General features: G+C 33.9%; 1 protein-coding gene across 7 annotated transcripts in view; it reads left to right on the top strand.

Annotated features, from left to right (window-relative positions):
- Positions 1 to 745: 745 nt before the first annotated feature.
- The window catches only part of LOC148945805 (uncharacterized), a 77,907-nt gene continuing 53,967 nt past the window's right edge, over positions 746 to 24,685 (top strand). The window contains exon 1 of one of the 7 annotated variants that reach the window (XM_089098517.1): positions 746 to 869. Coding sequence is in view for 1 of the 7 variants with exons in the window: in XM_089098521.1 (XP_088954647.1) it covers positions 1,185 to 1,209 (25 nt within the window). In the remaining 6 variants the exon portion in view is untranslated. Of the gene's footprint in view, positions 870 to 1,037; positions 1,210 to 5,690; positions 5,779 to 10,953; positions 11,012 to 24,685 lie in introns of those variants that run through there. The other 6 variants (XM_089098520.1, XM_089098521.1, XM_089098516.1 and 3 more) reach the window with 6 other exon arrangements.

A 24,685-nucleotide genomic window follows, 5' to 3' on the forward strand; every position in this document is an offset into this window, starting at 1 on the left:
GCAGATCTCCAACTGTTATGTCCAAGCTATACAAGAGTCTAGTTCAACCAAGGCTAGAGTTTGGAATGTGTATCGCATGCCCAATCAGTAAGACAGACCTAGCAGCTCTAGAATCAGTCCAGAGGAGGGCAACGAAATGTATTAGAGACCTCTATGATGCCCCTTATCCATCCCGTCTCCGTAAGCTTAGAATACAATCTCTAACATATTGTCGCAAACAAGGCGATGTGATAACAGCATACAAGCTTCTAAATGCTGAGGATACCATTCCTAGCCTTTTCCAACCGGACAATTCAAATAGAGCTCGTGATAATTCTCAAAGGCTTTTCCAGAAACAAGCCAACACCAGACTAAGGAGCAAGTTCTTCTCAAATAGAGTTGTCAGTTTGTGGAACTCCCTTAGTGAAAAAACAGTAACCTCTACCAGCTTGGATGCGTTCAAATCATCAGTGGACAGGGAGTGGCTCAAAAACCGTGGTGCACCATTTGGGACGCCACAGATGATGATCAACTTTAATCACTAAAGCTGGCGGACACTGGATTCGTCCTCTCGCTAGCAAGTGTGATTTAATGGTTCGTTTACACATTGCGGAAATTCATGCGGATTTAGCAATCCGTGCGGAAATTCCGTCCGTATTTGTGCTAGAAAAAATCTCTAGCTTTCCGCAACGTTTTGGTCAAATCAGGACGGAATCTTGGCAAGATTTTTAAATGAACAAAATCATGAGTATGGATTATCAAAAACTGCACGATCTTATAACTTTGATTCAAGGCTACCCCAGCTTCTACGATCCTGCGCACCCAGGCTATAAGAAAACTAAGAAAAACGGTGTCATTTGGCTCTATTGTTCAACAGGTTTCAGAAGAGGGTAAGAACAAAGGTCATGCTATTGCAATAATTTGAAATCTTTGCCTTAAAACGCAGCGTTATTTTACCCATAGTTCGAACAGAAACGGACGGATTTCCGCATGGATTTCCGCAATGTGTAAACAAACCATAAGGTAATTTAAGGTAAAGATTGTGTTCAGCCAATCCCTATAAGGCTAGTCTTAACTAGGCTATCAGTTAAACTTTACCATCATAACATATGTATGCTCTATCATGTCTGAGTTTAGAAGCCTTTTACCTGCAGTTGGCAACAATATGTAGCCTATTGTATTTTAATCAATGTGTAGCCTAGGCTATGTTGAAGATACAACATTGTCCAGGTAAGCCTATGGTAAAATTCTATACAATCTACTTTTTGTGTAATTATTCAGCAGTTTATATAATTGATATATCAATAAAGCGAATATAGGCTACCACTTGATGCTATTTTTATGCTCTTTCTGCATATAGGCTAATAATTGCTTTTCTTGCAAATTCAATTTTAAGCATTTGTAGGACTCTTGAAAATAATAATTATTTTCTTAATTTGGTAAAGTTCTAGCTTTGCTACTTTTTGCTATCTTGGAAAGGGGTTAGGTTTAGTAAAGGGGTAATATTGAATCCAGGGCCAAAAACATACTCTGGGAAGGTATTGCCAAGCTTATCTGTTCACCCCCTTTTGATTCCTAAGTCTTAGAAATTTGCCTACTCAAAAGGTCTAGCCTATAACTATTGAAATTTTGACAAAACAACATTTTAACTTAATATTAAGTTATCAGCTTCTTTTTCCCTGGTTTTAGTTCTGAAAAGGCAATTCCTGTTGTTTTAGTAGAGTTTTAAGCCATTTCAGTGAGATTTTCAAAATTTAAGAAATATATCTATAGATCTTTAACACCTCATAAATTGGGATTGAACAAAGTTGTGAGTCCGAAAACACTTTTCTAGTATTTCATTTAAACAGAAGATCTATTTTGCAGGGTTTCATTTCTATAACATACAGATCTTAAAGGCCAGTGTCTTCTAGAGAGAGGAGAAGTAGCGGTAGGTATTTCAAAATACCTTCCTAGGACAGCACTTTAGTCTGTAGATCCATCTCTGAAAATTTCATTTTCCTAACCTAACAACTTTTCATCATAGCAAGAAGTAGCTAAACTAGGATTTTACCCTATATTTTTTGGATACATAAAAGGGTTAAAACAAAACTTACAATTTCATTATAAATCCATTTTGTAATAGTTGTATAATTCAAAAACATTGATTTGTTGAGAATAAGTTGAATAAAAAAAAAAAAAAATCAAAACTGTTTCACTGTGTTTCTTTCTAATAATATTTGGTTGCTTAAAAACTGCAATTTTGCCTTTATGTTGAAGAGTATCAAAGCTGACAGAAGAAACACAGCAGATGGAACAATTTAGAAATTGTTTTGAATTTTATCTTATCCAACCTAATTGTGACAAATCAATGCTTGCAGTTTATCTAATTTTAACAAAGTCAATTTTATAATAAAATAGTAAGTTTGAAACCAGTGTTTCAACCCTTTTTATGCTAAAAAACCATGGTAAGATATTATCATTTTCAAGAGTTCAAAAAAGGCCTGGTATGTTCACTTTTTTTGTAGGTCAATTCTACAAACTTTTTAATATTTACCACTTTTTGCTATCTTGAAAAGGGGTTAGGTTAGGAAAATGAAACTTTCAGTAATGAATCTTGGGCCAAGAACATATTCTGGCAAGGTCTTGCTAAACTACTATGCTAACCATCTGGGGATTTCTAATTCTTAGAAAATTGCCTATTCAACAAGTCTGTATAACAGCTATTGGAATTTAGACAAGACAACTTTAAACCTTAATTTTCAGTTTTCGGCTTTTTTTCTCTGGATTTAGCTTTGAATATACAATTCCTGTTATTTGAGTAGAATTTTAGACCATATCAATGTTGTTTTTTTTTCTAAATTCAAGGGAGGTGTTTGTAGCATGCATGGGAAATATCTAATTTTTGCTGTATATTTGCAAATTAGAGGGGATTGGAGGTAAAGCATAGTAGAGTTGCATGTAAAATGTGTCAGCTTAAAATTGTTCCACATATCATGAAGTAAGTATTATTTTGTTAACATGTTTCTTTCTTAATACCCCATTATCTAGACATGCACATGATAAGACTTTACTTTTGTAATACAAAGATTTTAATGCATCATTGAAGGTCAGTGCCCAGTGAAAGAAAAAGTAGTAGAGATAGGTAATTGAACATAACTTCCCAGGGACCATTGTAGCTCTTGGTTTATTTCTGAGAACTCAACTGCTTTCAAAAATACCTAGAATCCTGTCAACTAAAACATTAGGCTGCCACTTGAACTTTATTACAAAAAAAAATATTTTATTATTATTACATATGAAGCTAAGAGAGGAAAGGAAATAATAAATGAGAAATAAAACCAAAAAAGGGTGAGAAAACAAGGATTTTGTCAGCCAGTGGTCAAATATGAAGACAAAAAACCAGCAAATATTTCAACTAGGACCTCTGCCAAGTTGTCCTCAGTGCTAAAAAAAAAAAAAGAAAAAAAAAGCCAACAAGAATCTAACCTTTTAGAGTTCACTCTACAAGATCTGAACAAACACTGAATGAAAGACCAAAGCCAAAAACCAATGAAAAAAAAGGATTTTACCAAAGGTTGTGCAAGGATGTTTTGCCTAGCAAGACTTTTTGCTCTTCTGCCATTTTGGTTTTCATTAGATATGTTAATAGGTTCTCTTAAATTTGAATGGGTGCAAATATCAAAAGAGTCTTTTAGTATTAAATTATTATAAATTGGGCTTAATGAAATGTCTAACGTGTCCCTATTTATAGCCAAATTCCTGTTTATATATTTTCTTATCTCAATTACCTCTTTGAAAGATTGCGGTTGGCCATTTATAGTAGATATTAAAGTTGTCTCCTCAAAAAGAACAAGATCTATAGGATTTTCAAAAATATTCTGGGCCAATGCGGAATCAAAATTGTTATTTTTATTTATCGATCTCAGGGACTTATCTATTGAAGTTTTGTGTTCATGCAAACGTTCACCAAGTTTTTGATAGGTCTTATCAATGTAAAATTTCCCACATGAACACAGGACTCTGTAAACACCACTACCCAGTACATGGTCAGTTTTATCTTTTCCTGAGTTGAAAAAATTTTCAACTTTTTGTTCACTTTTGAAAGAAACAGAGAGATGGTGTTTATTTAAAAATTTTCCAAGTTTATCACTAAGTTTTGGAATGTATGGAAGAGTGGTGAAAGTTTTTTTCTCAATTGCCAGAATGATTGAATCAGGGGGGGCAGGCTCCCTATTTTCTTATTTTATCTTTTTTAATTGTCTATCTATGAAAAATATCATAGATAGACAATTAAAAAAGATAAAACAAGAAAATAGGGATAATACTAAAAGACTCTTTTGATATTTGCACCCAATCCAATTTAAGAGAACCTATTAACATATCTAATGAAAACCAAAATGACAGAAGAGCAAAAGTATTGCTAGGCAAAACATCCTTGCACAATCTCTTTGGTAAAATCCTTTTTTTTTCCATTGGTTAAGGCTTTGGTTTTTCATTCAGTGTTTGTTCAGATCTTGTAGAGTGAACTCTAAAAGGTTAGATTCTTGTTGTTTTTTTTTCCTTTGTTTTTTTTTTTTTTTTTTTTGTTTTTTTTTTTTTTTTTAGCACTGAGGACAACTTGGCGGAGGTCCTAGTTGAAATATTTGCTGTTTTTTTGTCTTCATATTTTACCACTGGCTGACAAAATCCTTGGTTTCTCACCCTTTTTTGGTTTTATTTATCATTTATTATTTCCTGTCCTCTCTTAGCTTTATACGTCATGTATAGACAGTGTGGTCTTAGAAAGTATTTACTATTATTGCAATATCCCTAGCAGAATTCTCAAACAGTGCCTAGTCACAGGCTAATATTTTCATTAATATGTATCTATTATAAGAATTGACAGAAGGTTTTTAATCTTGAATATTCTTTAGGCAGTTTGGGGTTGTTGGTATTAACTGATAGTTGGAACAGAGTTAGTTAGCATTGGCAGACTACAATCTGGAAAAAAAACCTTTTTGAACATTTAATTCTGGACAATAGTTATCTTTGCCTATCTACATCCAATTGTTTTTATTATAGTATATTTTCAAACATATATTATAAAGAGCTTATTGTAATTAGTATGAGTAACTTGTTGAATAAGTTTTATTCTTGTGCTCTATTGAATGCAATTTGAACAGGAATTTCTTTAAAAAAATCTTCCAAACACATAAAACCTCTGAAACTATCAGAAAATGTTGTCAGATTACACTAATAGATAAATATTTAAAGAATTTACAATCTTGAAAGGAAGAATTGTAGCTCAATTGAGCTCTGAAGTACAATAAGCAAATATTTAATTTCAATAGGTTTCAAGATGTGCCTTTGAACACAACTGAATAATTGCAATTAGCTATTAAATGCAAAAAATTACAAAAATTAACTGAAGATGGGACAAGGTTAGGCTCAACTGCCAAGTATCAAAATTGTGTGTTTAAATTGTTATTGTTGTATATAGGTAAAATATTCAATTTAATTGCATTTATTAAGAAAATTCAGACAAATGCAATAGTGAAATAGTCCATATTCAAGGGGGTATAATTTATATTTTACAGTGATTTAACTGTTGAAGTGATGATTAGCTGTCTAGTGCTTAGTATATTATCCTTTAGGTTTGAGCAAAGGTTTGAGGCTCAATACACTTCCCTTGTTGCTAATCTAATTTGGATATTTATTTATGAAGATTTGGTATGCATAGCAAAAAGACTCTCCGAGGTCATGAAAGGTCTTGAATATCTTTTAAATAGAGAAGATGAGAAATACATAATCTAAACACTGTCCTTGGATATCATTGAGGTTGGTCCCATTCCTGAACAAATTGTTTCCCTAGCTCAACTAACTTTAAGATAGTATAAATTTCTCATCAAGTTTGCTTTTAGATATTACTGTTGCTTTTAGTGCCTCACCAGAATTAAAAAATGTTAATTAAATAAAATTTACCTAGCATCATTCAATTTCTTATTGTGTGCTTTCCACTTATATTCACTTTTCTACCAATGGATCCCTCCATCCCAGGGTTGCAGCTAAGGAGAGGACTTCTCTCCCCAAAGTTCCAATGTGTTTGTGAGCAGTACATACAACTTGGAATTTAGCTTATGTATTTAGTTTAACTTAGCTTGTTTGTCCACATATGTTAGCACACTGGACAATTTTGTTGGCACATTCTTTGTATCCCCCTCCAAACTCAAAACCCTAGCTCCAACCCTACCCTAACTCCCTTGATAGTTCCAAATATGACCCTAAATAGTTTGTTTCTCCCTTGTTTTTCATTTCCTTATGCTTCATATTTCTCGTAAATGGGAGACTAGCTATGTTTTTAACCTGTCAGAAGCATTTGGCCTATCTGGTAGCAAAAGTACTGAAAATCAGTTGGATAAATATGCCATTTAACTATATTGATAAGAATAGAAGGAAATATGATTATTGAATTAATTGAACTTTGGTGCAGAGCTTCCATTCATTTGGTGCGGAGCTTTGTGTGCGTAAGAGGTGATTGCTGTATCATTTCAAGGCGCTGGCTGGCTATTGTTTATTTTGGCGTTGTTTGAAAGCGGGCCCCTCTGGTTTTTTATTCTCTGAAGAAAGGGGCCCTTGCGAGTAAGTTTTCGTTTGATGGATTTTTAGAGGAGATTTAACTCATATGCAGGAATTTATTGTTAGTAATAAGGAATTTAAATATGGCGTCTCTTACAAAGGATTATTTTGATCAGAAGCATCAAGAGCTTATGCAGTTGGTGGCTAGTCTGAAACAAGGAATTGGTGCTCTCCCCCAGGAAAACTCCCAATTACGGCAGGAAAATTTCGTTTTGAAATCAGAGTTAATCAATATAAAAAATTCGTGCCTGTAATTAGAGCTTGCATCTAAAAGACAAAATCTTCTACTTAACAGTATCCCCGTTGTGTCTGGGTAAAGTGTAGAAACTGCTGTTCGCGAGCTTTTGACTGATATCGGGTTAGCAAATGCTGACGCTATTCCATTTGTGAAGTGCTAGCGATTGAACAATAATAGACAGAAAGGAGCTTCAATTAGGTATTCCGCTAGGAATAAGATTGGACCTATTCTAGTAACGCTGACTAGAATTACTGACAAGGCTGATATTATACAGAATTGTGGAAAGCTCAAAAAATCTCGTAAGAGTATCATTTGCAATTTACCCCGAGACCTAGCACGTCACCGTAAAGAATTTTTAGCATATGGATATAGTCTATGCACTTCTGCTATTCCGTCAGCGAAGGTGGCCGAAACCAGAGTTATGTCAAAAGGGATTAACATTTGGCTTGAAGCTAAGAAAAATTTGAAAGTTAAGAACTGGACGCGTGTAGAGGATACTTGTTTTGATCTGTTTATGATCTCTGTTAGTGCGTCTAACGCGGTCATCCCTTCACGTGTGAATGAGGAATGATTTTTGGTCCTTTATTTCATTGTGTTATTTCATTGTTTTATTTCATCAGGTTCCTTCTTTCTGTTTTTTTTTTTTTTTTTTTTTTTTTTTTTTTTTTTTTTTTTTTTTTTTGGTATAATTATATTTTTAATTGTCATATTTATTATACTATGATTGTGGTCCTGTGTGTGTGTGGATCTCCCGGATGATTTCATCGATGATTCCTTTTCCTCTTTTTGTGTTCTTCTTTTATTTCTTTTTTTGTCTCTCCATTGCTTCTTAATTTGGATTCAGTTGTTTTTGGTTTAATTTTGTTTTTAAGTTTCATGTTTGAACAAAAATGAGTTCAGCATTACTTCTGAATAGATGCCAGAGCTCTGCTGTGATGTAGTTAACCTTTGGTCTGGTGAGTTTGGTCGCGGAGCGGATCTACCATCCACCATAAGTAAAATGATTAATTCTTTTGGTGACTAGGGTGATGTCAACTCTTCGGGGGAACGTTTTGTTGAGTTACAAAATAATCCTTTAGATATAGAAAGTATAATTAATAATTCAGTTGGAAGTAGAAATAGGAATAATAATGATCCTAAATTGGTTATTGAAAGTAAATATGTTTCGTAATTAAATGGTTCTGCCTCTTCTAAACAAGACGGTATTTTCTCTGTGCTTCACCTGAACATTCAGGGACTTTGCTCCTCTTTTGATGAGCTGAAACAGATCGTCAGTGGTGGAACTCCGGATGTTATTGGATTATGTGAAACTTTCCTGGATTCAAAAAAAGATATGCTTTTAGATATCCAAAGATTTAGGATGAATAGGATGAACCGGAAACAGATGGCGAAAGGTGGCCTCGCCCTGTATATTGCCGATCATCTTGTATATAATATCTGAAGTGATTTGGGTAGAAATGAGGAAGGAATCTTTGAATCCCTTTTTATTGAGATTATGTCAGGTTGTAAGGATTTAGTTGTCGGTTTGGTTTACAGATCCCCTAGTGGATCTATTCCTTCGTTTATGAAAATTCTGGAAGAGGTTTTTGACTTAGTCCAAAAGTATCCTTGCGAACTAATCCTTATGGGGGATTTCAACCTTAACCTGCTGGATCAAAATTCTGCTTCGGCTGCAGATTTTTTGTCAATGATGCTTTCTGCGGGAACTCTACCTTCAGTTTGTACACCAACCCGAGTTACTGAGATGCATGCATCACTTATTGATAATATTTTTTCGTCACTAGATGTCTTAGATAATTTGGTGATGGTTAGTGATATTTCTGATCATTTCCCTGCTATTTCACGATATAGGACTGCTGATCGATCGCAGCGTAAAGCTTCACCATCTAATCTCCCATTTTTCCGTTTTGGTGTCAGTGAGATCAGTCTACTTAAATCTCGTTTGACTGATCAGCCATGGGATAGTTTGGATTCTGAATCGCATTTTAACCGCTTTTTTTATTTCTTTTATGATTCAGTAAAAGAAGGTATCCTAGAAGTTTGCCACCAGAATCCAGCGCCTCAGACCTCGAAAAGGATAGCACTGCTGAATCCGTGGATGACTCCAGGTCTCCATAAACGCTGGGAAAGGAAAAATTATCTGTGGAAGCTATACAAGGCTTCGTCATCTGCTTCTCATCATCAGCGCTTCAAGGCCTATAGGAGTATATTTAATTCTCTGTGTCGGAAGGCCAAGTCTCAGTATTATCACAGGAAATTTTCTGAGTGTGGAAAAGATGTTGGGAAGACATGGAAAATTATTAATTCTGTACTTAGACCGACTCCACCTCCGCCTTCAGTTCCAGCAACGCTGATAGTCGATGGTAAAATTGTCCAAGGAGAAGAAAATGTTCAGCTAGAGCTTACGTCTTATTTTGCTAATATAGGAAAGACGACTGCTTCCTCTGTGAGCTCTACAACTCCTCGTTGTGATTTCAGAGCCTATCTTGGACCCCCATGTTTAAAGTCAGTGGTCTTGAACCCTGTTTCTGAGTTTGAGGTAGCTCGGATCGTAAATGGCCTTAAAGGTTCATCGTCTTCAGGGCCAGACAGAATTCCTACAAGGGTTATCCGTGCTGTTCTGCCTACTATTCTGTCACCATTGACTAAGCTTGTCAATCTGTTTTATCGAGAAAGGAATTTTCCCTGAATCACTCAAGCGAGCTAAGGTTATAGTGCTGTATAAAGGTGGGTCCCGGAGTGATCTTGCTAATTATAGGCCAATTTCTCTTCTATCGGTTTTCAGCAAAATTTTTGAGAAGGCTATGCTATCCAGGCTTCTTAGTTTTCTGGATGTCAAAAAATTTTTCCATGATTTCCAGTTCGGATTCCGAGCGAATCACTCTACAGAGCATGCTTGCGCATCTCTCTTGAATTTCATTCATTCGGCAATAGATTTTGGTCTTATCCGGGCAGCTTTATTTTTGGATGTTCGTAAAGCTTTTGATTCTTTGACTCATCAGATTCTTCTTTGGAAATTATCGCATATTGGTATAAGATCATATGCTTTCTCTTGGTTTGAATCATATCTTTCTGGTAGACTTATTTCAGTTGATCCGCTTTTCCGGAGCCCTTCTGAAGTAGAATATGGCGTCCCCCAGGGATCTGTTCTTGGCCTCGTTTTATTTCTGATTTACGTCAATGATCTGATTTCAGCAGTCAAGAACACCAGTCCTCTAGTAGGCTGCAATCTGTGTCATCCGGATGTTCCTTCGTGTCCCAATGCTACTTCTAATGAAGATTGCCTCGTTGCTTTTGCTGACGACAGCACTTTTGGGACTCTAGGGAAGACGGAATTTGACATCAGATCTAACCTGTTTGCAATATTTGAGAGATTAGTTTCAAGGCTTGATGCGAATTACTTGGCCCTGAAAGTTGCCAAGTCACATTTTCTTATCTTGTCTTGAATTGGTGTAGCTTTCCTTCTACTGACACTACTTCAGGTGTCACAAGGCTCCTTGTGTAGACCAAAGAATCGGTTAGTCCGGTTTCTTGGTATGCTGCTTGATGAGAACCTTTCGTTTAGACACCATATAGCCATGATTAGGGTTAAGGTCTCATGGAGTTTGGATGTCATTCGAAAACTCAAACACACCTTTCCTGGATCTATTCTGAAGCTTCTTTTTTTCTGCCTTGTCCAGTCATATGTCTCTTATTGCCCCATAGTATGGATGTCTACTTTTCCTTCTACACTGCGGTCGCTTTCAGTCAATTATAAAAAAAAACCGCGTCTGGTTATTGACACCAACCCTTCTTGACCGCTTCTAAATCTACAGTCTATCTACATTCTTTCTTGTGCTTCTTTTGTTTTTCATCAGCTTCATGGCAATCTTCCAAAATCTCTTCAAAAAACTCCTCAGTTTATTTCTGATTCAGCTCCATATAACCTTCGTTCGTCTCATAATATCTGCATTCCTCCTACTCCCACTGTGCGGTCAGATTTGAATCCCCTCATTGCTTGTCATTAGGTTTGGAACTCCCTGCCTTCTTCATTACAGAATTGCCACTCGTTTGGCACTTTCAAGAGGATTCTTAAGGACCATTTAGTTAAGAATTAAACAGAATAGTTTTTTTTTTTTTTATTTGGAGTTGATGTCCCCTGAATGTTTAGTTTTGTTATATGGTGGTCTTCCCTGCGCTATGACTCCCAGGCGCCAGGTATGGTCTCTTTTTGATTTTATATGTTGTTTGGCGATTGATTTCTTTTTTATGGTTGTTTGGATACATTGTATTGTTTTTTTTTTCTCATTCCCCCTTGTATCCCTGGCCATGGAGCCTTTCGAGGGGGGAGTGTTGTGATTGGATTGTGTATGTATTGTGGAATAAAAACTCTGAACTCTGAACCATGCTGTAAATTATAAAGTTTGAATTTTGTGGTTTTATTGTCATCTTTTTTTTTGGTATACATCCTGTGGTTGTGTCTGGGACAATAAGGGGGGAGGGGAGGTTTCATTGTCACAAGAGCAAATATGAAATTTGAAAAGAGGATAAAAATAACAGATCTTATAGAGATAGTTTTATTTTATTAGCATATTTACTTATAGAGAACCACTAAAATATTCTATTAATGTTTTTAAGATGCTTTAAACAATATATTTGTTGTATTGTTTTTAATGCTGCAAATATGATACGTAGTATCCTAGTTTATAGGCTTGAGCCTTTGCTATAATCTGATCTGTAAAGTTTGGAAAGATTCAATAAAGATACATTTTAAAGTAAAAAAAAGTTCAATGTGGCTTAGGATGAAAGTTCTTCTCAAATCATTGAAATTATTTTGAAAACTGGACTGGATGAAAAGTAGATTTCTCAGAAATTGCAGGCAAGAACAATAACTCTGTTTACATTTAATTTTTTCTAATCAGCTTTTTAGGCTACTGTAATTAGTTTTCTAATGAATTATAGAAATTGAGACAGAGTACTAGGCTCTGAATTCATTCTTGAAAGTTTCAGTCGCCCTACTCATGTACTTTAAGAGATGTCAAAAAGTCATCTTGGCTATCAAAAGCCATTTCTATTTTTATTTTTCGAGATTTTACCCAAGAAGATGTTGCCCAAGATGGGAAGGAAGGAGGACCTATTGTTTGACATCTAACACAACTAACACTATAATAGATAGAGATTTTACTCCATTCATTTTACTACTTTTATAATTTTATAATTGATTGGATTTTTGGAGTTGATTTCAGTTTAACAACAGCCCAGTTCCTCTTCCCTTTGATCTTTTGCTATAGTTCTAGCCATAGCCAAATTTGTTGGTTTTCGTTTTTCAAATGAGTATTGTGAGCCCCCCAAAAATAACCCTCACAGAAAACATCCCAGCTCTTATTGAGCCATCAGTTAAATACAGAATTGGTTCTAAGGGAGAGATGAGGGGAGGATGGAGATAGAAATTGGTGTATAGTCTCCAGGGCTGTAATTAGACCACGGCGCGCCGCCAGCGAGCGCTGCCGGCAAGCCGCTGATGATTTTTTCATGCCACAGTCAGCGCCATCAATGTTGACCACAACAATTAATGTTTTAATCAGTCTTTCTCAAATCCCAGCTATCATTTACAACAGATTTGGGCTTATTCATGACTTAAAAACTTGACAAGTTGCTGGCTGGATGCTGGTCTTCTTTGTTATTCATCAATAGAAATAGAAATCTGGTAGAAACAAAATGGCTATGGCATTTCAGAACCGTTGCATAATAGTTGAAATAATAGACTTGCAGTGGCATTCAATAAGATTCAAGGAATCTAATTAAAAGGGAGCACATACAAAAGCCGAATTGGGCTAGTAGCCTATGAGAAATCCAAAAATACCCAAGACAATGAAAAAGTCCCAATGGCCAGCCCTGGGTATATCAAAATGTTTCTATGGTTTCCATGGGGAATTTGATATGATTTTCTTCTGTCTCTGCTTAAATAAAAAAAATAATTAGCTTTTTGGCATCCCTGCTAAAAAAAAAAAAATGATAGCCCCTTATCCCCCCCCCCCAAAAGGCTATAACATACAATTATTTTTATAAATCATATTTTGGGGTCACTTCCTTTCAATCTTCAATTCCCTAACCTTGTACATAGTCTGTAGCTAAATTTTGTCTCAATAGAAGGTTTTTATTTAATTTTTTTTGGGGGGGGGGAGGAGGGGGAGTAAACATTTTTCAGAAAGAAGATTGTATTTTCTTTAATCTATCAGGTGCTCAATAATTGTGTATTAAACATTAAGAAGATGTTTCGAAAAATAGCAAAAAAAAAAAAAATGAAATTCTACAAACATATGATTCAGCTGTTGCAATAATCTGTTGGCTATCAATTTCAAAATCCAACTGAACCTGGATACTGTATGCGTTCTGTTCAACTTCAAAATAAAATTCTTGACTATGAATGATGTAGGAATCTTATAGCAATTGGGAAACTGCATTTGGAATGGTTTAATCTCATCAAACAGTTTGTGGTAACAAACTTTAAGTAACAAGCGACCCAGCTCAATAGTAACCAAAACTCTAAAAAACGGATACCAATTTTGATACCAAAAGATACGTCAAACAATTGAATTTTTATGCTGATTTCAAATATATAAATTTCATCATGTTTAGTCCTACCCATCAAAAATTACAAGCCTGAGAATATTTGCCTTATTTTCAAAAAAGGAGGAAAATACCTACTAAAAGCCATAGAACCTTAATGAAAATCACGCCATCGGATTCAGCGTATCAAATAACCCAATTGTAGAGATTTAAAGCTTCTATATGCAAAAATGCGGAATTTTTTTTTTCTGCCGAAAGAAAGATCACAATGTATGTTTATTTGTTTTTTTTTCCTGCCAGGGGTGATTGTATCGACCTAGTGGTCCCAAAATATCGCGAGAGGGCTCATTTGAACGGAAATCAAAAGTTCTAGTGCCCTTTTTAAGTGACCAAAAAAATTGGAGGGCAATTAGGCCCTCTCCCATGCTCATCTTTTTCCCGGATCGAAATTTTGAGATATCCATTTTGTTCAACATAGTCGTAAAATCTAATAACTATGTCCTTAGGTGTAAAATGACCCACCACAGTCCCCGGGGGAATAGTATTTGTTATTGGGAAGTATACAACCATTTTTATTTTAATTTTTTTTTTGGGGGGGGGGTGCTTTGGGTGGATTTCTAAGGGGAGAATCTTCCTTTGGGAGGGAAATCTCTGACGAGTGAATATCCTAGGGGAAATGTTACACTAAGGTGAGTAGAGGGGGAGGTGCTACTCCCACGATTCACCCCTGCTGCCACCTATAACTTTTTTGCACCCCAAATAAGGGCATAGAGTCATTAGGGAGAACACGTGGTTAATGGGGTCAATGACCTCTTTTTCCAAGGTCGATTTATTTGATGTTTCTATGTGTAATAACTCCGGAACGAAGGTTGCACATGCGCATTGAATTCTAACGGGAACAATGTTATTGATCTAGGACTCGAGGGGGAAGTGAATTTTCGAGAACTTGATTGCGTAATCGATCGTGAATGTCATGGTGTCCAGAAATAGTATTTGATGTTGTTGTTCAAGCCAAATGTTATGAGTTTCCCGGAATTTGGAACACCTGTGCTGTCGACCTCAATTCACCTATCGTGAATCAATAATTCCCCTTAGAAACAACAAATTAATTCCCCTTTCTTGACAGATCAATCAACCAATGACATCATCTGTCAGACTTTAAAAATTTTCGCATAGAAACGATTCTCCAGGAATAGATCCAAGTCATTAATGTCTTTGCCTCGGAAACAACTCTTTCGGTCGAACTCCAAAGAATATTAATAGCCAAAGGCCACGGAAACAATTCTCCAAGAAACATCTTAGCGATGAATTGTTTTAGCGCGGGAATCAGGTTTCTTATTAATTTGAAATGCATTAGCGCAGAGATGCCAAAAACAAAAGGAACACGCTGAATTACGTTTAGGGATTATTTGGGCGAAACTGTTTTAGACAGGTTATGGAACTATTTCGGCGAAACAGTTAGAGACATTTTAAAAGATGATTTTTGAAGAGATTTTAGAAGAGAATTTAATGGTGAAACTCTGTGGTCGTTATAATACACAAGTTTCATTTGAACAGTGTTGTGAGGTCCTCTAACCCAACCCCAAAGGGTTCCAATCCTCCTACCCCAACTCCGAAGGAAGCCCCCGGTCCTCAAAGGTCCCCTAAGCTCCCAAAGGGCCACCGGCGCCCCCAAAGGCCCACCCAGACCCCCAAAGGCCATCCCCGGGCCCCCCAAAGGCCCATCGAGCTCCTAAAGGACCAACGGGGTCCCAAAGGCCCTCCCCCGGTCCCCAACTGCCTCCCCGGACCCCCCAAGGCCCTACCGGTGCCCCAAAGGCCCTCCCTGTGCCCCAAAGGCCCTCCGCCGGCCCCCAAAGGTCCCCCGGACCAGAGAAGCGCTGCCGGGATGCGCCGTGGGCCAGGAAAGCGCCGCATGATGTGCCGCAGGGATGCGCCGCGGGTCAGGAAAGCGCCGCAGGGGGTGCGCCGCAGGGAGGCACCGCAGGAAAGCGCCGCAGGATCCGCCGCAGGGATGCGCCGCAAAAAAAAGTAAACTAAAAAGTAAAAATTTCGAAATCTTATCCCCCAAACGCCCTCCTCAGACTCCCAAAGGTCCTCCCCTGGTCCTCAAAGGTCCCCTGGGCACCCAAAGGACCACCAGGCCCTCAAGGGCCCCCGGTTCCCCAAAGGTCCTCCCCCCGGCCCCAAAGAGTCCCCTCTCCATTTTTTTAATACTTTTTTATGGCTTTATTATATCTTTTCAGAACAAGTTCAAGAACCTATTTTCCAGATCCACTTTTCAGAACAACTTCAGAGCAAGTTACTTTCTTAATGTCCCTCCTAAACCCATTATCTAACTTGAATTAATTATCTTTTTCACCCACAAATATACGGTATAGATATGGATACCCAAACAAATATAAATATTTTTCAAAAGTCATTTAAGAGCAAGTTGATTCATGAATAACCATTCCACACCCTTAGTCCACCTTTAATTAATTACCTTTTTCGCACAAACCACTACTGTATAGTTTTTTGTATAAATCAACACAAATTCATACTATTCAAAGAACATGCGAGAGAACGTTACTTTATTAATTTCACTATTACGAATAGTGTGTAACTTGACTTACTGATATTTCTCAAACTCCCATCGACTCTACGGCTTTTTGGATGACTAAACACCAATAAATACTTACCAGAGAAAATTTAAGAGCAAGTTCCTTGCATAGATTCACTCCTAAATCCATTTTCCAACTTGGAGCACTTATCTTTTTCACTCACAACTATACTTTACAGCTTTTGGGATACCTCAAAACCAAGAAATACTTTTCAAAGACCATTTCAGAGCAAGTTACTTTCTTAATATCCATCCTAAACCCATTTTCCAACTTGAAGTACTTATCTTTTTCACACGAAACTATACTGTACACCTTTTTGGTTACCTCAACACCAAGAAATACTTTTCAAAGATCATTTCAGAGCAAGTTGCTTTCCTAATGTCCCTTCTAAACCCATTTTCCAACTTGAAGTACTTATCTTTTTCACCCGCAACTATACCTTACAGCTTTTTGGATACCTCAAAACCAAGAAATACTTTTCAATGACCATCTCAGAGCAAGTTGCTTTCATAATGTCCCTTCTAAACCCATTTTCCAACTTGAAGTACTTATATTTTTCACCCACAACTATACTTTACAGCTTTTTGGATACCTCAACACCAAGAAATACTTTTCAATGACCATTTCAGAGCAAGTTACTTTCTTAATGTCCCTCCTAAACCCATTATCCAACTTGAAGTACTTATCTTTTTCATCACAACTATACCTTACAGATTTTTGGATACCTCAAAACCAAGAAATACTTTACAAAGACCATTTCAGAGCAAGTTACTTTCTTAATGTCCCTCCTAAACCAAGTTTCCAACTTGAAGTACTTATCTTTTTCACGCACAACTATACTTTACAGCTTTTTGGATGCCTCAACACCAATAAATACTTTTCAAAGACTATTTAAGAGCAAGTTACTTTCTTAATTTCACTCCTAAACCCATTTTCCAACTTGAAGTACTTATCTTTTTCACCCACAACTATACTTTACAGCTTTTTGGATACCTCAAAACCAAGAAATACTTTTCATAGACCATTTCAGAGCAAGTTACTTTCTTAATTTCCCTCCTAAACCAAGTTTCCAACTTGAATTACTTATCTTTTTCACCCACAACTATACTTTACAACTTTTTGTATACCTCAAAACCAAGAAATACTTTTCAAAGACTATTTCAGAGCAAGTTACTTTCTTAATGTCTCTCCTAAGCCCATTTTCCAACTTGAAATACTTATCTTTTTCATCACAACTATACCCTACAGCTTTTTAGTTACCTCAAAACTAAGAAATACTTTTCAAAGACCATTTCAGAGAAAGTTACTTTCTTAATGTACCTCCTAAACCCATTTTGCAAATTGAAGTACTTATCTTTTTCACCCGAAACTATACTTTACAGCTTTTTGGATACCTCAACACTAAGAAATACTTTTCAAGGACCATTTCAGAGCAAGTTACTTTCTTAATGTCACTCATAAACCCATTTCCCAACTTGAAGTACTCATCTTTTTCATCAAAACTATATCTTACAGCTTTTTGGTTACCTCAACACCAAGAAATACTTTTCAAAGACCATTTCAGAGCAAGTTACTTTCTTAATGTCCCTCCTAAACCAAGTTTCCAACTTGAATTACTTATCTTTTTCACTCAAAACTATACTTTACAGCTGTTTGGTTACCTCAAAACCAAGAAATACTTTTCAAAGACCATTTCAGAGCAAGTTACTTTCTTAATCTCCCTCCTAAGCCCATGTTCCAACTTGAATTACTTATATTTTTCACTCAAAACAATACTTTACAGATTTTTGGTTACCTCAACAACCAGAAATACATTTCAAAGACCCTTTCAGAGCAAGTTACTTTCTTAATATCCATCCTAAACCTATTTTGCAACTTGAATTGCTTATCTTTTTCACCCTAAACTATATTCTACAAGTTTTTGGATACCTCAAAACCAATAAATACATTTCAAAGACCATTTCAGAGCAAGTTACTTTCTTATTGTCCCTCCTAAACCCATTTTCAAACTTTAAGTACTTATCTTTTTCACCCACAACTATACTTTACAGCTTTTTGGATACCTCAAAACCAAGAAATAATTTTCAAAGACCATTTCAGAGCAAGTTACTTTCTTAATGTCTCTCCTAAGCCCATTTTGCAACTTGAAGTACTTATTTTTTTCACCCTCAACTATACTTTTCAGCTTTTTGGATACCTCAAAACCAAGAAATACTTTTCAAAGACCATTTAAGAGCAAGTTACTTTCTTATTGTTCCTCTTAAACCCATTTTCCAACTTGAAGTACTTATCTTTTTCACCACAACCAGATCATACAGCTTTTTGGATACCTCAACACCAAGAAATACTTTTCAAAAACCTTTCAGAGCAAGTTACTTTCTTAATGTCCCTCCTAAACCCATTTTCCGACTTGAAGTACTTATTTTTTTCATCCGCAACTATAGTTTACAACATTTTGGTTACCTCAACACTAAGAAATACTTTTCAAAGACCATTTCAGAGCAAGTTACTTTGTTAATGTCCCTCCTAAACCCATTTTGCAACTTGAAGTACTTATCTTTTTCACCCACTTTCTCAATGAAAAAGAAATTAGTATTTAATCAATTCTTTTTTTCCAAATAATATAAAAATATTCCACTTCGGCTCAGATTTTTCTCAAGGTGATGAAAAAATTTAAAATAATGTTCCAAATTTTCTCAACAAAGTGAAGAAAAGTTTTTGATCTCTTCTGAATTTTACCAAAGAACACGCTCCAATTATAATTTCTCCAGAGAAAACAAAAATCTTCAAATTCAGTTCTTTATTTAACAAAGACATAAAGAAATTTAAAGTTCAATTCTAATTTTTCGGTGGATGATAGAAAAAGTAATACCAAACTTGGGAATATTTTCCTGGAAGATAAAAAGTTCTTGTCCAATTTAAAATTTTCTCAACGAAGTGAAGAAAAGTTCAAGTTCTCTTCTAAACTTTACCAAAGAACACACTTCAATTCTAATTTCTCCAGAGAAAACAAAAATCTTCCACTTAAGTTCTTAATTTCACAAAGACATAAAGAAATTTAAAATTCAATTCTAAATTTTTCGGTGGAAGATGGAAAAAAGTAATACCATACTTGTGAATATTTTCCCGGAAGATAAAAAGTTCTAGTTCAATTTACAATTTCCTCAATGAAGTGAAGAAAAGTTCAAGTTCTCTACTGAATTTTACTAAAGAACACAATACAATTCTAATTTCACCAGAGAAAATAAAAATCTTCCACTTAAATTCTTTATTTCACAATGACATAAAGAAATTTAAAGTTCAATTCTAAATATTTCGGCGGAAGATAGAAAAAGTAATACCATACTTGTGAATATTTTCATGGAAGATAAAAAGTTGTAGTTCAATTTAAAATTTTCTCAACGAAGTGAAGAAAAGTTCAAGTTCTCTTCTGAATTTTACTGAAGAACACAATTCAATTCTAATTTCACCAAAGAAAATAAAAATCTTCCACTTAAGTTCTTTATTTCACAATGACATAAGGAAATTTACAGTTCATTTCTAAGTTTTTCGGTGGAAGATATAAAAAGTAATACTATACTTGTGAATATTTTCATGGAAGATGAAAAGTTTTAGTTCAATTTAAAATTTTCTCAAAGAAGTGAAGAAAAGTTCAAGTTCTCTTCAGAACTTTACCAAAGAACACAATTCAATTCTAATTTCTCCAGAGAAAATAAAAATCTTCCACTTCAGTTCTTTATTTCACATAGACATAAAGAAATTTAAAGTTCAATTTTTGGTGGAAGATAGAAAAAGTAATACCATACTTGTGAATATTTCCCCGGAAGATAAAAAGTTCTAGTTCAATTTACAATTTCCTCAACGAAGTGAAGAAAAGGTCAAGTTCTCTTCTGAATTTTACTAAAGAACACAATTCAATTCTAATTTCTCCAGAGAAAACAAAAATCTTCCACTTAAGTTCTTTATTTCACAAAGACATAAAGAAATTTAAAGTTTAATTCTAAGTTTTTCGGTGGAAGATATAAAAAGTAATACTATACTTGTGAATATTTTACCGGAAGATAAAAAGTTCTAGTTCAATTTAAAATTTACACAATGAAGTGAAGAAAAGTTCAAGTTCTCATCTGAATTTTACTAAAGAACACAATTGAATTCTAATTTCACCAGCGAAAATAAAAATCTTCCACTTCACCTCTTTATTTCACAAGGACATAAAGAAATTTAAAGTTCAATTCTAAATTTATCCGTGGAAAATAGAAAAAGTAATACAATACTTGTGAATAGTTTCAGGGAAGATAAAAAGTTCTAGTTCAATTAAAATTTTCTCGACATAGTGAAGAAAAGTTCAAGTTCTCTTCTGAACTTTACCAAAGATCACACTTCAATTCTAATTTCTCCAGAGAAAATAAAAATATTCCACTTCAGTTTTAAGTTCCCCAAAGAAATTAAGAAATTTAAAGTTCTATTCTAAATTTTTAGATGAAAGATAGAAAAAGTAATACTATGATTGTGATTATTTTCAATGAAGATCAAAACTTTCACTTTATTTATAATTTTTCTTAAATTTGGTTCTGATTTTTCTCAAAGAAATAAAAAATTTAAAGTTCTGTTCCAAATTTTTCATAGAAGATAGAAAAAGTTATACATTGATTGTGAATATTCAACATGAAGATATGGAACTCCACTTTAATTCAGGGTTTTCTCAAAGAAGTGCAAAATGTTCAAGTTCGCTTCTGAATTTTCTTAAAGAAGAGAAAAAATTTAACTCAATTCTGAATTTTACCCATGAAAATTAAAAAACTTTCCACTTCAGTTCAAAATTTCTCAAAGACATAAAAATTTAAATTTCAGTTCTAAAATTTTCTGTAGAAGATAGGAAAAGTTATACTATGATTATGATTATTTTCCAGTGAAGATAAAAAGTTTCACTTTAATTCTAATTTTCTTAAATTCAGTTCCGATTTTTTGCAAAGAGATGAAAAATTTATATTTCTGTTCCAAATTTTTCATACAAGATAGAAAAAGTTATACATTGATTTTGAATATTCGATATGAAGATAAGGTGCATCACTTTAATTCTGAGTTTTCTCGAAGAAGTGCAAAATGTTAAAGTTCTCTTCTGAATTTTGTTAAAGAAGTGAAAAAAGTTCACTCAATTCTGAATTTTACCAATGAAAATGAAAAAGCTTTCATTTCAGTTCTTAATTTCTCAAAGACATACAAAAGTCAAAGTTTTCTTCTAATTTTTCCAAGAAAATAAAAAGGTTCCACTTCACTTCTGGTGTTTCCTCAAAGAGATGAAAAATTTAAAGTTCTATTCTAATTTTAAATTAAATTTTATCTCCTTTGTCTTATGGTTTTACCCCTCAAACTTTTAAATTAGAAAATGAGTGACTCGTTCTATTATTGAAGGCACTCGTTCAAACTAGTTCATCTAACCTCCAAAACAATAGGTTAGGTTAGGCATAAATTAATATTAATAAATAAATAGAAACATTTCTACAGGTTTAAGTTAGATTAGGCTAGATTAACTTATCATGAGCGCTCATGGTAAGATAACCTAAGCTTTTCTGGCAAGTATGGTTAGAATAGGCTAGATTAAGTTAGGTTAGATTAGGTTAGGTTAACCTACGTATACTTCACTTAGGTTAGGAGAGTCAGGCAAAAAGTTAGTTGTATGATTAGGTTAGGTTAGATTAAGTTAGGTTAGATTAAGTTAGGTTAGGCTAGGTTAGCCTACGTACGCGCGCGTACGTAGGCTAACCTAGCCTAACCTAACTTAATCTAACCTAACTTAATCTAACCTAACCTAATCATGCACCTAACTTTTTGCCTGACTCTCACCTAACCTAAGTGAAGCGTGCGTAGGTTAACCTAACCTAACCTAATCTAACCTAACTTAATCTAGCCTATTCTAACCATACTTGCCAGAAAAGTTTAGGTTATCTTATCATGAGCGCTCATGATAAGTTAATCTAACCTAATCTAACTTAAACATGTAGAAATGTTTCTATTTATTTATTAACTTTTATTTATGCATAACCTAACCTATTGTTTTGGAGGTTAGATAAACGAGTTTGAACGATTGCCTTTAATAATAGAACGAGTCACTCATTTTCTAATTTAAAAGTTTGAGGGGTAAAACCATAAGACAAAGGAGATAAAGTTTAAATTAAAATTAGAATAGAACTTTAAATTTTTCATCTCTTTGAGAAAACACCAGAAGTGAAGTGGAACCTTTTTATTTTCTTGGAAAAATTAGAAGAAAACTTTGAATTTTTTATGTCTTTGAGAAATTAAGAACTGAAATGAAAGCTTTTTCATTTCGATTGGTAAAATTCAGAATTGAGCGAACTTTTTTCACTTCTTTAAGAAAATTCAGAAGAGAACTTGAACATTTTGCACTTCTTCGAGAAAACTCAGAATTAAAGTGATGCACCTTATCTTCATATCGAATATTCAAAATCAATGTATAACTTTTTCTATCTTCTATGAAAAATTTGGAACAGAAATATAAATTTTTCATCTCTTTGCAAAAAATCGGAACTGAATTTAAGAAAATTAGAATTAAAGTGAAACTTTTTATCTTCACTGGAAAATAATCACAATCATAGTATAACTTTCCCTATCTTCTAAAGAAAAGTTTAGAACTGAAATTCAAATTTTTATGTCTTTGAGAAATTTTTAACTGAAGTGGAAGGTTTTTTCATGTTCATGGGTAAAATTCAGAAATGAGTCAACTTTTTTCTCTTCTTTAAGAAAATTCAGAAGCGAACTTGAACATTTTGCACTTCTTCGAGAAAGCTCTGAATTAAAGTGGAGTTCCTTATCTTCATGTTGAATATTCAAAATCAATTTATAACTTATTCTATCTTCTATGAAAAATTTTGAACAGAACTTTAAATTTTTCATCTCTTTGAGAAAAATCAGAACAAAATTTAAGAAAAATTATAAATAAAGTGAAACTTTTAATCTTCATGGAAAATAATCACAATCATAGTATTACTTTTTCTATCTTTCGTCTAAAAATTTAGAATATAACTTTAAATTTCTTAATTTCTTTGGGGAACTTAAAACTGAAGTGGAATATTTTCATTTTCTCTGGAGAAATTAGAATTGAATTGTGATCTTTGGTAAAGTTCAGAAGAGAACTTGAACTTTTCTTCTCTATGTCGATAAAATTCTAATTGAACTAGAACTTTTTATCTTCTGTGAAAATATTCACAATTATGGTATTACTTTTTCTATCTTCAACTGAAAAATTTAGAATTGAAATTTAAATTTCTTTATTTCCTTGTGAAATAAAGAGGTGAAGTGGAAGATTTTTATTTTCTCTGGTGAAATTAGAATTGAATTGTGTTCTTTAGTAAAATTCAGATGAGAACTTGAACTTTTCTTCACTTCGTTGTGTAAATTTAAATTGAACTAGAACTTTTTATCTTCCGGGAAATTATTCACAAGTATAGTATTACTTTTTCTATCTTCCACCGAAAAATTTAGAATTGAACTTTAAATTTCTTTATGTCATTGTGAAATAAAGAACTTAAGTGGAAGATTTTTGTTTTCTCTGGAGAAATTAGAATTGAATTGCGTTCTTTAGTAAAATTCAGTAGAGAACTTGACCTTTTCTTCACTTCGTTGAGGAACTTGTAAATTGAACTAGAACTTTTTATCTTCCGGTAAAATATTCACAAGTATGGTATTACTTTTTCTATCTTCCACCAAAAATTAGAATTGAACTTTAAATTTCTTTATGTCTATATGAAATAAAGAACTGAAGTGGAATATTTTTATTTTCTCTGGAGAAATTAGAATTGAATTGTGTTCTTTGGTAAAGTTCAGAAGAGAACTTGAACTTTTCTTCACTTCTTTGAGAAAATTTTAAATTGAACTAGAACTTTTCATCTTCCATGAAAATATTCACAAGTATAGTATTACTTTTTATATCTTCCACCGAAAAACTTAGAAATGAACTTTAAATTTCTTTATGTCATTGTGAAATAAAGAACTTAAGTGGAAGATTTTTATTTTCTTTGGTGAAATTAGAATTGAAGTGTGTTCTTTAGTAAAATTCAGAAGAGATCTTGAACTTTTCTTCACTTCGTTGAGAAAATTTTAAATTGAAGTAGAACTTTTTGTCGTCCATAAAAATATTCACAAGTATTGTATTACTTTTTCTATCTTTCATCGAAAAATTTAGAATTGAACTCTAAATTTCTTTATGTTTTCGTAAAATAATGAACTTAAGTGGAATATTTTTATTTTATCTGGTGAAATTAGAATTGAATTGTATTCTTTAGTAAAATTCAGTAGAGAACTTGAACTTTTCTTCACTTCGTTGAGGAAATTGTAAATTGAACTAGAACTTTTTATCTTCCGGGAAAATATTCACAAGTATGGTATTACTTTTTCCATCTTCCACCGAAAAATTTAGAATTGAACTTTAAATTTCTTTATGTCTTTGTGAAATTAAGAACTTAAGTGGAAGATTTTTGTTTTCTCTGTAGAAATTAGCATTGAAGTGTGTTCTTTGGTAAAGTTCAGAAGAGAACTTGAACTTTTCTTCACTTCGTTGAGAAAATTTTAAATTGGACAAGAACTTTTCATCTTCCATGAAAATATTCACAAGTTTGGTATTACTTTTTCTATCATCCACCGAAAAATTAGAATTGAACTTTAAATTTCTTTATGTCTTTGTGAAATAAAGAACTGAATTGGA

Source organism: Artemia sp. Qi Xiang Cuo, chromosome 12 (assembly GCF_049724085.1).
Source record: "Artemia sp. Qi Xiang Cuo chromosome 12, ASM4972408v1, whole genome shotgun sequence".
In the NCBI taxonomy this organism is placed as follows: domain Eukaryota; kingdom Metazoa; phylum Arthropoda; class Branchiopoda; order Anostraca; family Artemiidae; genus Artemia; species Artemia sp. Qi Xiang Cuo.